This window comes from Natrix helvetica (genome assembly GCF_964273705.1).
Source record: "Natrix helvetica genome assembly, chromosome: Z".
In the NCBI taxonomy this organism is placed as follows: Eukaryota; Metazoa; Chordata; class Lepidosauria; order Squamata; family Natricidae; genus Natrix; species Natrix helvetica.
In genome coordinates, this window is record NC_138554.1 from 63,250,578 (window position 1) to 63,265,877 (window position 15,300).

Sequence of the window (15,300 nt, forward strand, 5' to 3'; positions counted from 1 at the left end):
TATTGCCCGAACTGGCTATTAATGGTGAAGTAGAAGTAATGTATAATACTACTCTAGCTTTATCTCCTTCATTTGTTGTCATTCTCTATAAGAAAACACAAATCACAATTGTCATATATGAGCAACTCTTCACATATAGGATGCTTTTCAAGGTGATGGATCACACATGCAGCTAGCCTCAGTTTGTGACAATGTGTATGTGGAATATAAGTGGCCTCATTTGGGTTTCAAACAATTGGTATCCTAAATGAAAGTAATATGTGAAAAGGAGCTTTTGTATATATTTCTATTTTCATCCTCTCCTAATTAAGAATATCTTCATCTATAAATAGGATAGAATCTAGGGATAAGAATTTAATTAGAAAAACATTTCCTTTGATCTGAATAAATCTTCTCTAAAACGGACCAAAGTCATAAAAGCTCAAGGGTAGGATCTACTACACAATTGAACTTCATGTTTCAGTTCTCTTTCATCTATTCATTCCACCCCCTGCCCCTTAACAGGAATAATGAATTTAGCTGAAAAGGTCCACTTCTAAATGCATTTCTGGAAGTGTTCTCCCTTGTATTGTATAGCTGGATATTCAGAATAGTTTAACGTCTCTGCTGACATATTGCATACTATTCTCTCAGCTTCAGCATTCAGATATTTTTGACTAAGGAAATAAAGCAAGTGGGGCAGGGTCTGTAATTAGTGGAAAAAAAGATGTGCTCAATCCAATTAAAAGTTATTGAAAAGCTTATCAGTGAAACTTGAGGTCTTTCTCATGTTTCTACTAAATAAAGTTAGGAGTAAGACTTCAAGGGAGAAGCTTTCTCTCCTCCCCCCCCCCCCCAATGTCCTCTGAACAAAATATGCTTTCCTTTGGGATACACCTATAACATTATTTTACTTTTCGGATTCATCCTAGGACATTTATCCTTTTATCTTAGGTAAAGGTCTTCTGCCTTGGGCAAAGGAGACTAGAAGATCTTTAAGATCCCTCCTAGACCTATAATTGTGTGATTTTTCTCCCAGGAATATCAGACTTATAATTTGTTGCTGTTTTATAAACAAAGAAGCAGCATTAAGGGAATTATCTAGCCTATATTCAAATCATTAAAAACCTTCTAAATTGTCATTGCGTAAGCAAAACTAGAATTGCAGCAATTTTCTCGTAGCGCTTCATAACAAAAATGAACTATCAAAACAACAGCTGTGTATTTTAAAAGTTCTATCCTACAACATATACCCCCAATTATAGTCTCTTTGTAGAAAAGAGACAAATAACTAGATGGATATCAAAGGAGAACTGTTTTGTGAATTGTTCACTGTGCGGCTGAAATAATGTCCCTAATTATGTCTATTCAGTGCCACTGACTTCCAGGTAAACCACACTACAGTGGCATCAGCCACCTCCTAAGCTTGCATGACAGGAGTTGTCCAGTTTAGTTAGCACTTCCGCTTTGTATTTAGGAGGAATATCTTTCTCGGTTAACATTCCACACTGGAACATTCTGAACATTTTTTATATACCACAAATTTCCTGCTTCTTTCTCTATGTGGAAGGCCACAATTTTAAGAAGTACACTACAATCAAGGATTGTGTTTTCCTTTTGTGCTAAATTTGAGCTAACTATATGTATTGACACCCCTTTACCCCGGAGATCTAGAAGACAGCAATACTTTTGTTCTGCTTTTGGGCAGAGGGCCACTGGGTACCAGGAGATTGGGAGGATACAATATAATACAACACAATAAATATTTTTTGAACAATAAATATTTTGATCTTAAGTTGATTATAGTTTTAACCTGACTAAGGTCTCTGCTGCATTATCATTGAATATTTGTCCACGTTGAAAAAAAAAGATAAAGCAAATTTGACAATGATTAAAACATTGGGGGGAGTAAAAGAAAAGGGTTAAGGAAGAAGAAAAATATTCATTTTATTAGCTCTATTTTTCTCCTTTTGCTAATATACAATTTTTATAAACATTTGGGCATCCTTCGAAGCTAGACCCTAAATGTTTGCTTTTGCCATGTTGCATGATCATTGTATGTATGAGAATTATGATATCATTATACTTAACCAAATTTCTATTGTGAATATATACTGTTAATTTTGGCATTGCTGCATATTTTCCCAATTTAAGTTCCCAATCAAATATTGCCAGCATTGTAGCTTGCTTCTAGTATTGGATGGATAAAATGTCTTTTCTCTGTGAGGATGGATATAATTACCGTAAATTATGATGATTCTTCACCCCTCCTCCCCCAGGATTATTTGTATTAAAAAGATAGAACATTGCATTAATTTTTCTAGACTCCTATAATTGGCTATATCATAAGTGGATGTTTTCTGGATGTACTGAATACAATAAATTCGAGAAACGATTTTCAAGCATGGGTTAAAAGTATATAGCAACAGCAAAAAGCAAAGATTATAGCAAATATAATGCTTTCTGCAGATATTCAAGTCAGAAAAACAATGCAAGGTGTTTACTCTCACTTTACTATTCATCATCATGTGAAAACTACTGGCAGAAAAAGTTTGAGGCAAATATCAAGTAATAAAGAAATAGTAAGTCTCAAAATTAATGGAGACAAATACAAGCTGAAATGTTATGCATGTGATGTGGTACTAATCACTACAGAACCAGAAAAGGCAATAAAAGAGAGAATAGTTAATAGTTTTTGAGAATTCTCTGAATAGAAAATCAATGTTGAAAAAAATAATTACAATATATTTAACACTAGGAGAAATCAATCTTTGGGAGAAATCAATCATTGGGAGGAGGAATTTGGAGCTCAGATAACTCATTCTCTGAATTACTTTGATTTCATCCGACAGCAACAGTCAGGAAATATATTTAATAACACTTAAAAGTAGATATAGCATAACAAATTGTCCACAAAGTTGAGATAAAATTTTCTAGAATGAAAAGTACTGATAAGGAATTTTCCCATCAAAAGTTTTTTAAAAATTTAAAAATCTTTTTTAAATTATGACCTTAACTTTTGAAAAACTAATAAAACCAAAGTCCTTATAGTAGAATCCAGTACAGGTAGTTTTCAGCTTATGACCACAATTGAGCCCAGAATTTCTGATGTTAAGTAAGACATTTGTTAAGTGAGTTTTGCCCCATTTTACGACCTTTCTTGCCACAGTTTTTAAGTGATTCATCACAGTTGATAAGTTAGTAACATGGTCAAAAGGCTGCAAAAGGTGATCACGGGACTTTGGAATGGCAATGATCATGAGTCAGTTGCCAAGCATCTGAATTTTGATCACATGATCATTGGGGATGCTACAAAGGTCATAAATGTGAAAAACTGTCATAAGTCATATAAATCCAGCAAGGATACATCAGCCTTCAAACAATTGGGTCAAATGAGATCAAAAAATAAGAAAAAACTTTATAAATAATTGAATTAAATTTTAGTCATGCTTAAAAAAACAAGCAGCTGAAGGATCATTAACAAGCACCTGGAAATCTAACATCACTGAACAAGTTTCATGAACAGAAGTTTAATAAATCACTTTTTAAAAAGGTTTTCTATCACCATGTGTCTGAGAGAGTTCAATAGCAATGATTGTTCTAGAACATTTTTAGAAATTTCATAGAAATTCTTTCGGATAATCCAAATTTGTCTACATTTGGGAAAATTGTTACTCATATCTCTGTGGGCCTCCCCCGGCCCGCTGCAGGCTGAAATAAAGCTTCCGAGGTCAGATCCGCCCCTCCGATGCTCCATTCGGGCCTCTGGGGGGGGGGTCTCCCCCGGCCCATTACAGGCCAAATGGAGCTTCCAAGGGTCAGATCCATCCCTCTGATGCTCTATTCAGGACTCTGTGGACCTCCCCCAGCCCGTTGCAGGCTGAAATGGAGTTTCTGGGGGCTGATCCGGAAACTCCATTTTGGCCTGCAATTAGGTCGGATGAGGCCTCTGGAGGCCGGAACAGAGTGTTGGAGGGGCATTCCCTGTAGTTGCCATACTAAATGATAAAACAGTTTAGCTTTTTTAATTTATTCTTGTAAATTAAGATATTTTGTATGCAGAGGTTGCAATGACATGAATACCTTACATAATTTTATTAAATTATCCCAATGCTTTGAGTTAACTTCTGAATTACTAGCTATACAAATAAATAGTTATAAATTCCTCTTAAGATGATTTTCTCATAGTCTTGTTTTTGTATTGCAGGTACTGAGAAACAGTAGATGTGAAGAAGCACTGTCGGTAAAATGGCTTTAGCTGGCTGCCCAGATTCCTTTTTGCATCATCCTTATCGGATAGTAAGTTATAGCTTAAATAAATTGTCTATACTCTGATTGAATGTTCTCTCAGCAGGCTGTTTGTTTAGGACAATGTTTCTCAGTATGGGCTAGTTTAAGGTGTTTCAGCTTCAATTCCCAGAATATACAAGAAGAATTTAACATTGGATAATATAAACTTTAAAATTGCAGTCTAAAATGAAAATACTGTACACATAAATATACATACGTGTGTGCACGCACGCGCACATACACCCACACCCACACCCCACACACAAAGGTACTCTTTGATTTACAACCACAATTTAACCCAAAACTTCTGTTGTTAGGCAAGACATTTTATTAAGTAACTTTTGCCATATTTTGCTATCTTTCTTGTCACAGTTTTAAGTGAATTATTGCAGTTGTTTTAAGTTAGTAACAGGTCATTTGGTGAATCTGGCTTCCCCATTGACTTTGCTTGTCAGAAGGTCACAAAAGCTTATCACATGACCTCAGGACACATTGCAGTTGCCAAATAAATGACAGCTGCCAAGCATCCAAATTTTGATCACGTGATCTTGGGGATTGTAAATGAGAAAAATGGTCATGTCATTTTTTTTTTGTTCTGTAGGGAGAACAAGGCAGACAGGAACTGAGGCAAGGCAGATTGAAGCTAACACAACCTTTATTAACAGTATAATATGGCAAAATGTAAGGCAAACCTCGACTGGCAAACAGCAACATTTGACAGCTGACAGCCCTTTTTATACTAGAGCTGTCAGACGCTGAACCAATAGAATGGCTGCATTCTCCCGCCAGCTGGCTGCTCGCGTCTCAACCAATCAGGGGCCGGCAATGATAGTCAATGGCGTCGGAGCCTCGAGGACTTAACATTTTTCAGTGCTGTTGTAATTGAATGGCCACCAAACAAATAACTGTAAGTCAGGGGACGATTAGCTGTAGATGGCTGCCCATACTAAGGCAGGTTCAATTACTCTTATTCTTTGCCTGATGCATACTATCATACCAAACCTAATACTTTGTATGTTATTTCAGGATTAATATCACAAAGTAGGAATTGCATATATCGTTGTTTATTGTATCCTGTTTCTTAATGAAGTGTGAGATAAATAGAGCTTTTCATTTTCTGTATAAAAATGGTAATTCCAAAGAATATATTTGATATTTTCTACCTATTTTCTTCCACATCTCACTTTGAGCATGTAAGGACATGCTCAAAGTGAGATGTGCTAAAGGGAGAGCATTATATTGGGGTAAGGTAAAAGTCATTCTCTGATTTGGGAAGTTAAGTTGTGCAAGATACATAACTGGTGCCAGAGATACTTTGTGTAGAAACCTGTGTTATATCACTAGCATCCAAGTGTCAGCCTGTGTCAAATAGACATTTCTTAAATGTGACTCTTTTTGCTCATAATCCAAAAATAATAAATGGGCAGAAATCCTAGTGAGGGAGCTTGTCGTAAAGTGCTTGTTTGCTTGTTTATATCCACCTGAAATCTGTCTTCTAATATCAGTGGAGCTAAACTTATAGGGAAGTGTCAGCTTCAAACAGTAGTGTAACATATTCTAGCGTCATATTCTAGTGTCTACTCTCACACTTCCAACTCCCATGCATAGTGAAGCATTAGAAACACAATCCTAGGTTTGTACTTGTGATGAAATTTGGAAGTAACTCTTTAAATATTTTTTTGTTATTTTTATTTTTTCTTGTTTTTTCCTTTATTCCTTTCTCTTATATTTTCTATTCTGTCTTACTTTATTCTTTTACTTTGTGAGATTATTTTTCAGTCTTTTATTGTTATTTGAAAATGATAAAGACGTCACAAAAAATAAAAAAAATGATAAACTGTTAGAGGAGAACAGCAATTTTGAGATTAATCTGTCAGATTGCTTTGCTCTATTGTAAAATTTGGAAGAGATAAACATTATGGACCAAAATGAACAAATAGTCAAAAGCATCCTTAAATTTTTTATATGTATAGCGTCACCAGAAAAACACTTGGAACAGTAAAAAGTTTTTGATGAAAGTATTGAGGTAATAAAAAATGATGGACAATGAAAAATAGCGGAAATTTCACTAATAAATTCGAGTACATTGAACTTTGCAAGACCATAAGAAAATGTATCCAACAAGAAATCTGTCAGCTTAATGTGAAGCTTGTGTAAATGGTAATTGAAGAAAACAAAGGGATTGATAGAGCAAAATGGAAACTTATAAATACAAGAAAGAAGGGTTTTCCATTAAAACCTAAACATGGCTCTGTTTGTAGAACAAGACAGGAAATGTTATAAATAATTGGTTTCTATTCAGAGCTATACAAAGATTAAGATCACTCAAAAGTAACAACATCCACAAAAGAGGAAATGCCAGAGATCCTAGTGGAGGAAGTATAATAAAATAAAATAAATGGAAGTGCCATAAAATAAACGAAAAATGGAAACTACTGTGTTATGGTTGAAATGCTGAAAGCTGGTGGTTACAGTTACCACAAAATACTAGCAAAACTATACTGAGATGCCTCAGAGAAGAAAAAATATTTGATACATGGAAAATGCTGAAGTGGTTCTTATATACAAAAAAGGGGCTAGATGATTTAAAGAACTGTTATCCAGTAAGCCGCCTTTCACTCATCTACAAGGTTTTCACCAAGATAATAGCAAGAAGAATATTGAGAACATTAAATGAGGCACGGCCAAAGGAGCAGGCAAGGTTCAGAAGTGGCTACAGCACAATGGATCACATCCAAGTTGTTCTGCAAATCATTGAAAGGCACAACGAGTACATCATGTCTCTGTGCATGGCTTTTATTGTCTGTGAAATGGAATTGTGACTCAGTATTCCAGCAAGCAATAATTAGGACATTGTTCAACCAAGGCTTACATATACGTACTACAATCAATATGTGAAAAAACAAAGGTGAACAATTTGCCAAAAGATGCAGGGACATCATTTGGCTTAAAATAAACATGAAAAAGAGATGGGTTACATTTAATAAATTCACCAAAGAAAGAAAAAACAATACATTTGGAGAAGAAATAGACATAGTAGGCCACTACATATATCTTGGCCAATGGATCTCAATCAAAGGTGATGCAATAAAGGAAATTGAATTGCATGTTAAATGTGGCTGGCAGGCATTCAGCAAACTAAGCATAATTTTTAAAAACAACCTCCTCCTATGTCTGAAGATAAATGTTTTCGATCAGTGTGTGCTACCTGCTCTAACATTTGCCGGTGAAACATAGACGTTAACCTCACAATTGATACAAAAGCTACGAGTGGTGCAAAGGACCATGGAAAGATACGTGCTTGGAATTACAAGATAAAATAGAAAAACCCATGTGTGGATTAGAGAACAAACGAAAATATACAATATCATCAAGAGAGTAATGGAGTTGAAATGGAAATGGGCTGGTCACATGAGAAGAACTACTGATGGCAGGTGGACCAAGGCAGTCAGAATGGATTGCACTTGATAAAAAGGATCCATGAAAGAGATCTAAAACAAGGTGTATCAACATCGACAACATCAAGTACTGTGAGCCTAGTTGGCAAAAGAAAACTCAGGACCATGTTGGATGGAAACAAGCAGAAAAGGATGTCATCCAGCAGGGGTTAAGCAGTGGCTAAAAATGATGATTATGATTTTTGTTTTTAATATTTTTCAATAAAAATTATTAAGAAAACAAAATGTGTGTGACAATTTCTTAATATATAAGGAGCGTATGTATGTATGTATGTATGCATGTATGTATGTGTATGTATGTATGTATCTATCTATCATCTATCTATCTATCTATCTATGAATGGTTTCACTCTGATATGATATTATCATATATATTAATTGTTGTGGAATAATTGTTTGGGTGAAGCAAAAGTGTAATGTTGATCCTAAAGTATCATAGGGAAATATCAATCTATGTATTAATCTACGTATTGGAAGTATTAATCTATATATTAGAATACATACAGAAATTACAGTACACCAGTGCTAGGTCTGAATGTTAGTTCTTCCTCTCCATCAGGCTAAAACACACTTTAACAAAATTCATGTATGTGACATCTTATAATGAAGATGGAATTGGATTTAGATGGCACTTATGCTGTGGCTGAACTCCCTCCCGCATCCCTCCTTTAGTAAAAAAAGAAATATGGCAATAATGTCTTTTGCTTCCTTGTGAATTTTCAGATTTCCTAAGGAAAATCATTCATCCTAGAAATAATTTAACATGTTTTAAAAGGGTAGCATTTATTTTAAACTTGATAACATAGACATAGTAAAACACATGGTTGAAAAACCAAGTTTTTCATTTATTGTTGAATTGATTTGTGGAGGTGATTAGGATAAAGCAACATTATTCATTTTGGTCCTCTGGGATCCTCTGGATATCTGCAGTAGCAGTCACTACTGGCACAATTGCGCAATTAGACTCCATGTTTGTGCAATACACGTTAAAAAAGGTTTAGTTGTCCACTTTTTTGAAGGCAGCAATTGGCACTGTGGTGGTCCCCACTTTGGACAATGATCTGGTCAAATTGTTTTACAATTTGTGAAGCTAAATTTCATTTTGTGCTATATCTCAGGATCAAGAAGATGAGAAGATATTTGCTAAAGAATATTTGCTTGTAAAATGCTTCTATATTTCTGTCACTGTATTCTCTTTATCCATTGCTCATTCCACATTCTGTAACTCTGGTATCAATTGAGTACAATAAAAGAGCTCTTAAATTAATTAAATATTTATATTGTGTATGCCATATTCTTTCCTCCAGGTGAAGGAATGCATTATCTCCTTTGTCCTTGAACAAATCAGCAATGTCTATGCCTAGAAACATGGAATCATGTGGCTTGAAGGGACCTTGGAGTCTTGTAGTCCAATATCCAAGGCAAGACTGCTTATTCCATCCCAGGCAAATGGTTATCCAATATTTTCTTGAAAAATACCAGCAACGAAGCATCCACAACTCTGGGAGACAAGCTGTTCCATTGATTAATTGTTCTCACTATCAATTAGTGATAGTGGTTGCATCTCTAGCTCCCACCCATTGCTTCTTATCCTCAGGTGCTTTGGAGAATAAATCAACCCCTGTGCCCTGTGAAAGCTCTTCAAGTATTGGAAGAAGGCTATCATGTCACCCCTAAACCTTCTCTTTGTTAGGCTAAACATATCTAGTTTCCTTAGCCATGCATTGTATGATTTACTTCCAGTGCCCTTATCATCTTTGATGCTCTTCTCTGCATTTTTCCTAGGACTTACAATACAATAGTAGAGTTGGAAGGGACCTTGGAGGTCTTCTAGTCCAACCCCCTGCCTAGGCAGGAAACCCTAAACCGTTTCAGACAAATAGCTATCCAACATCTTCTTAAAGACTTCCAGTGTTGGGGCATTCACAACTTCTGGAGACAAGCTGTTCCACTGATTAATTGTTCATCATCTTTGTATTGTGAGGACTAGAACTGGATGCAGTATTCTAAGTGTGGCCTCACTCGTGCAGTACAGTAGTACTTTCACTTTTTGTGTTCTTGATGCTATCCCTCTAGACTGCATTGGCATTTGGGGAGGGGCAGTTGCAGCAGACAATTAGTTCATGCTTAAGCAGTGGTCCACCAGGACATCCAGATTCCTCTCACATGTAATACTGTTGAGCCAGATACTGCCTTTACCTGTGTGTTTGGTCCTAAGTGCAGGGCCTTACTTTTCTCACTTTTGAATTGCCTCTCATTGGACAGGGCCCAAATCAGCCTATCTAATTTGATATCTGCTGTTTGGATTATAACTCTTAAATTATTGGCTAATGCTTCGCAATACCTTTTCATGTGTTGGTGGATAAGGTACAAGTGATAAACTTTTAAATGATTTTGAGTCAGGTCATCTAGGATTGTATTTGTACTCTGTTGTTCTTCAGAGATACTTACAACTCCATAGTCTCACCTTGGAATGTGTAATTTCATTGTAACTACTCTTGTAATAAATTTATGGGATAGATTATTCTGAGACAGAGAATGGCCCTATGAATGTACCTCTTTGAATTGCTTCTTCGTGGGCATTGAAAGCAGATCTCTGTATATCTTGTACAATATTATACTATAATCATTGCACTATCCTAGTCCTCACTCACATTTTGGAAGCTAGCAAAGTTGCAATTTCCAATACTTGACCTAATTATCCTAATTTCTACTACTTTGGTAATCATAGGCTTCTTTCATTAGTTCTGATTTGTGCATATCTTTCTGTAGCTAAATTCTGTTTTAAATCTTCAGCATATAATGTAGATGTTAAAAGGTTGGTCCAATTTCTGCTTAATTCTTTTGTTTCACTGCCTAAATTTAAGGCCTATATGAAATTTTTATTTTTTCATATTGAAGAATTATATATTTCCCCCAAAAGGTTTAATTTCTTTGTCATTCTGTTTTACATTTTGTGTTAGATAAAATGTAACTTAGTTGGAGCAAATAATTTTAAGTGTTGATGTTGAAAGAAATACTAATATTTTAATGTCTTTAACATTCAAATGCATCCCTTGGAAACTATCCCATCTCTTGTAGTGCCTCATACTACAGATGTTTCCAGGAAACTATTCTAAACTTCTGCCTTTCTTTGGTTTTAAAAAAATACAACAGTGAGAATTGGCAGTGCTTACCTTATGTTCCTGGAAGTTCAGATTGTAGTTCCAAAATTTCTCAGAAAAATAGGATGACTAACTGCCTTCACTTCTATTCTTACACAATCAGGAGTCACAGCAGTAATCAGGCACAGTCACTTGAACACTTTATTATGTAGTGATATAGTCACTGCTTTTTATTCCAATAGAACAATTAATCATGTAGAAACTGATAGAAACCTATGGAAATAATCCACTTGAATTGATCAAAATTGACTTTCTGCTGTCATTCTAATTATATAAATAACAAAATAAATGCAATGGATTCTCTCTTTTCTTAATGTTAGAATACACATACCTGTGAATAGTTAAAATATCTTATATAGATGGGAAATGCTTACTTAAAAATAAACATGATATTTAAAAAGTTACTGCTTTTAAGACAAAAAGACCAACTCTTTGCAAATGTTTACATCCCCATTCTATAACACTTGTTGCAGAAACTGTATGCTTTATGTATATTACACTATAATGAGAATTTGGCAAGCTTTAATATTTGTCAGGAGAACCCACTACCTACATTGTATCACTCTGCAGCAACACTATCAATAGTCCTTGAGGTACAACAGGCCTTTTAATAACTGTTCAAAGTTATATTCCCCCCACTCCTTAAAGCTACCTATGAACTGGCTTCAAAGTTACAATGTTGCAGTGCTCCCATGATCATTTGCCTTGACAACCAACCACCGAGACTCTGCAACACCCACACCCACTCACCCACCTATTCCCCCCCCCCCCCGCTTCTTGCCCTGCCAGATCCCCAGAGGCACTGGGATTGCTTTGGCATTCTATCAGCTTCTACACATTCCTCCCCATCCCCAGACACCTATTGGGGCGGAGCTGGCAGCAGATTCGGACAGTGAGGAGGTTGGTGAATATGGGCCAGTCCTGGAGTCTGGGGAAGGCTCTGACGAGTGTTCTGCATCGGAGGCAGAGATGGGGCCAGGCCCGTCTGACAGTTATCAGCTGATATCGGAGTCAGACATCAGTGAGGCAGATGAATAGCTTGAGCCTTTTCCCAGTGTGCGCATGCACAGAGTTGCCAGATGAAGGGAACAGCTAAGGAACAAGGGTCGACTTGAGAGTAAGGCCACAGGTGGATGGTAAATGATCCCTCCCATAGAGAATAGAAGAGGAGTGAAAGGGGAGGGATGTTTGCAGGAGACAATTAGTTCATTCTTGCCAAGTATTCTGGTGTCTGAAAGATATTGGCCTGGCTACTCTCCAAGCCTGATAAAGGTCAGTTATTGTGAACTATCTTGAAAGACAGTGGGAGAGGAAAGACTTTGTTGGAGAGGAATTCACTGTAAATTAAATAAAAGGGATTTATTGGGACGAGGACTCGGCTTCATGCTGCTGGTGAAGCCTGGGTCAGTTACCCTTAGAAGATATCCAGAGCTCAAGAAGTTGAGTAGGAGGGCCACACTGAGTTGGACTGCTGCTGGGCCACATGGCACAATCGAAAAGCAATCTTCTGATTTGCTTTCCTCACTATGCTTTTCCCCTCCAGAACCAGAACCACTCGCTTTACACTAGTGTGCTGGCTCTGGGGGAGCAAAGAATTTCAGGAAAACACCATAGGATTTCTTCTCCTCGATTGTGCTACATGTCTCAGCTATGGATCAGCTTCCTCTACCTTGACTTCCCAAGCTCTGGATATCTTTGAAAAGTAAGCGTGCAATTGTGGTAGGGTGGGTAGTGATGAAACCCAGAGAACTATAAAGAATTCCCTACTTTGAGGTTGATTTTATCAAAAGCCTTATTGAAATCCAACCAAATTATATCCACAGCATTTCACTGATCCAGTAATATAGTTACTTTGTTAAAAAATAAGACTTGTCTGACATGGTCTGGTTTTGACAAAGCCATGTTAGCTTCTAGTTATAACTTTGCTTGCCTCTAGGATGGTGTTCACAGTTTAGTTGTTTGATTGTCTTTTTCAGGATGATCTCAGGTATTGATGTCAGGCTGATTGTTCTGTAGTTTCTTTGGGTCCATTTCTTTCCTTCTTTGAAGATGGAAACTACATCATCCCTTTTCCAATCATCCGGTAGTTATCTGATGCTTTAGGATCTTTGAAAGATATGGTTCACTGGTTCTGAGATAATGCCTGCCAGCTTCTTCAGAACTCCGGGATATAGTCCCACCTGGATCTGGGAATTTGAATTCGTCTACTGTTGGGTGTTCCCTTATCATTTTTTTGCCTATTTTGATTTGTATTTGTAATCTGTTCTTTATGATACTGTTTCTGATAGGTTGGGCTATTTTTTCCCTCTTGTTTAAAGATAAATGCAAAAGCAGTTCCACTTCTCCCTGCTGCTTGTTACCTCCTTGCCATCTTCTCCCATTAGTGGACACTAATGGCCATTAGTACTTTACCAGTTAAGGATAACACTATCTGCATTTCTGATCTTCTTTCCAGTATGTGTGCTGCACTGACATCCAGGCTATTTATAATAATGCACTGTATACAACATTGCCTTTAAAGATAGTTTGGGAACCTCAGCTAGTGCAGGCGAGGCTGTCAGAGTTTGGTCATGTGATATCTATGTTGGTTTCTAGTTATTTCTGAATCCAATTTTTAAAAGCATCTTGATTTTAAATAGTTTTGGGAAAAGTGTTTTCACCCAAATCAGCCTGCTTATTACCAGTAGATAATGCCCACTGATAAGCAATTAAGCTAACTAACATAAAACAGAATGCTTTATCAATAATGGCTGATAGATTTGGAAAGCTAAACAGTTCTTCAATTCTGGCACCCTTTTACAGACTTTCAATTCTTCAATTCTTCGTAACTTTCTTTTCCATAAGCAATGTCTGCTAAGTTGGTTTAGTATCAGCACTTATTTATACACTATATGTCAGTGACACCGAAACTTTTTTGGCTCATATGCCAAAAGCGGGGAGAGTGCAGGGGGGTCGTGTGCGGGCGTGCCCATAATTCAATGTGTGACCCCCAGCGCAAATGCGTGCATGACCAGCACGACCCCCATTTTTTACATGCTTTTTTCACCCTCCCCAGGCTCCAGAGGCTTTGTAGGAGCCTGGGGAGGGCAAAAACATCCTTTCCTGCCCCACCCCTCCGGAGGTCCTCTGGATGCTTCAGGAGCTTCCCTGAAACCTCCGGAGTGCAAAAAACCACCCCTATGTGCAAACCGGAAGTTTGGGAACTGACTTCCGGTTTGCTTATAGGCCGGTTTTAGCCCCCTGGAGCCTTCAGGGGCCTTCCAGAGTCTTTCCTGAAGGCTCTGGAGGGCAAAAAAATGACCCTACAAGCAAACCGGAAGTTACTTCCGGTTTGTCTCTAGGGCTGTTTTTAGTCTTCTGGAGAGCGCCGGAGGCTGTTTTTGGTCAAGGCCAACCATTTTGCATACCAACCTGATGAGGCTGTTTGAAGATGCACCCTACATGACACCTTAGGGAGTTGCAGATTGGACACTGGGTTGGGGAATTGGGGGGAGGGTGATGGGTAAACGTTTGATATGTATATGTTCCCGCCTTGCTGGCTCAGATCTTGCTTTCCTTTTTGCTGCTTTCACTTCATATCTAGTAAAAGTACTTTATCTCTATTAAAATGGAGTTGAGGTTTTTCTTTCTTGGATATTGAAGGAGGCATGACTGACACCAGGCTCCTATAAAACCTCTGGAACCTGGTGAGGGCGAAAAATGGCCTCAAAAAAAGGCTGAAGTCAGCATGCCAGTGCGCCCATGCGCACTGGCCAGCTGACAGGGCAACGCCTCAGGTGTGTGGCACACATGCCATAGGTGTGTGGCACACCAACAGGTGTGTGGCACGCGTGGCATAGGTTCCCCATCCCGACTACATGTAATATAGTTGTGTTTTCTATTTGTTGAAAGCCGCCAGGGATTAACTTTATATTTATCATTAGAACATACAGCTTTTAAATAATATTTTAAAATATTTATAAAATCAAATGGACCATTTCATTGGGCAGATATATAGAACACAGGGCATCACAGTGCTCATTTTTATGGAGTATTGCTTTTGAATTTGCTTATAAATGGTCTGGTGTCAGTAATGAGGAAACTTTACTGCTGATATTGGATTTTATTATCCCAATGACAATAAAGTAAACTGGGACTGAAAAGAGCTCCAGAACAGTCTCTTCAAACTAGGTAAACAGATCTTAATAATGTTAGTGATGGATCTTCAAGCAAATATTCACACTTCTTTTAGATATGGATAGAGGTGCGCATAGAAGCACAGTGTGATTAGAATTATTCTGCTTTTTTCACAATATAAAAACTTTCAATTGCTCATTTAAACTAAACTAGAGACATTTTGGATAAAAGGAAATATTCACCGCCATCACATGTGGTAGCTATTGACTTTTTTTAAAATGGGGGGTAGACAA

At 37.2% G+C, this 15,300-nt stretch overlaps 1 protein-coding gene across 3 annotated transcripts in view; it reads left to right on the forward strand.

Moving 5' to 3' along the window:
- GRB10 (growth factor receptor bound protein 10) overlaps positions 1–15,300 on the forward strand; it is a 168,735-nt gene that overhangs the window by 36,580 nt on the left and 116,855 nt on the right. For 2 of the 3 annotated variants that reach the window (XM_081971040.1, XM_081971041.1), the window contains exon 2: positions 4,187–4,278. The exons of the other annotated variant lie outside the window; for it this stretch is intronic. In XM_081971040.1, the coding sequence (XP_081827166.1) occupies positions 4,228–4,278 (51 nt within the window). In that variant the 5' untranslated portion in view covers positions 4,187–4,227. The remainder of the gene's footprint in view (positions 1–4,186; positions 4,279–15,300) is intronic. 3 annotated transcript variants of the gene reach the window in all.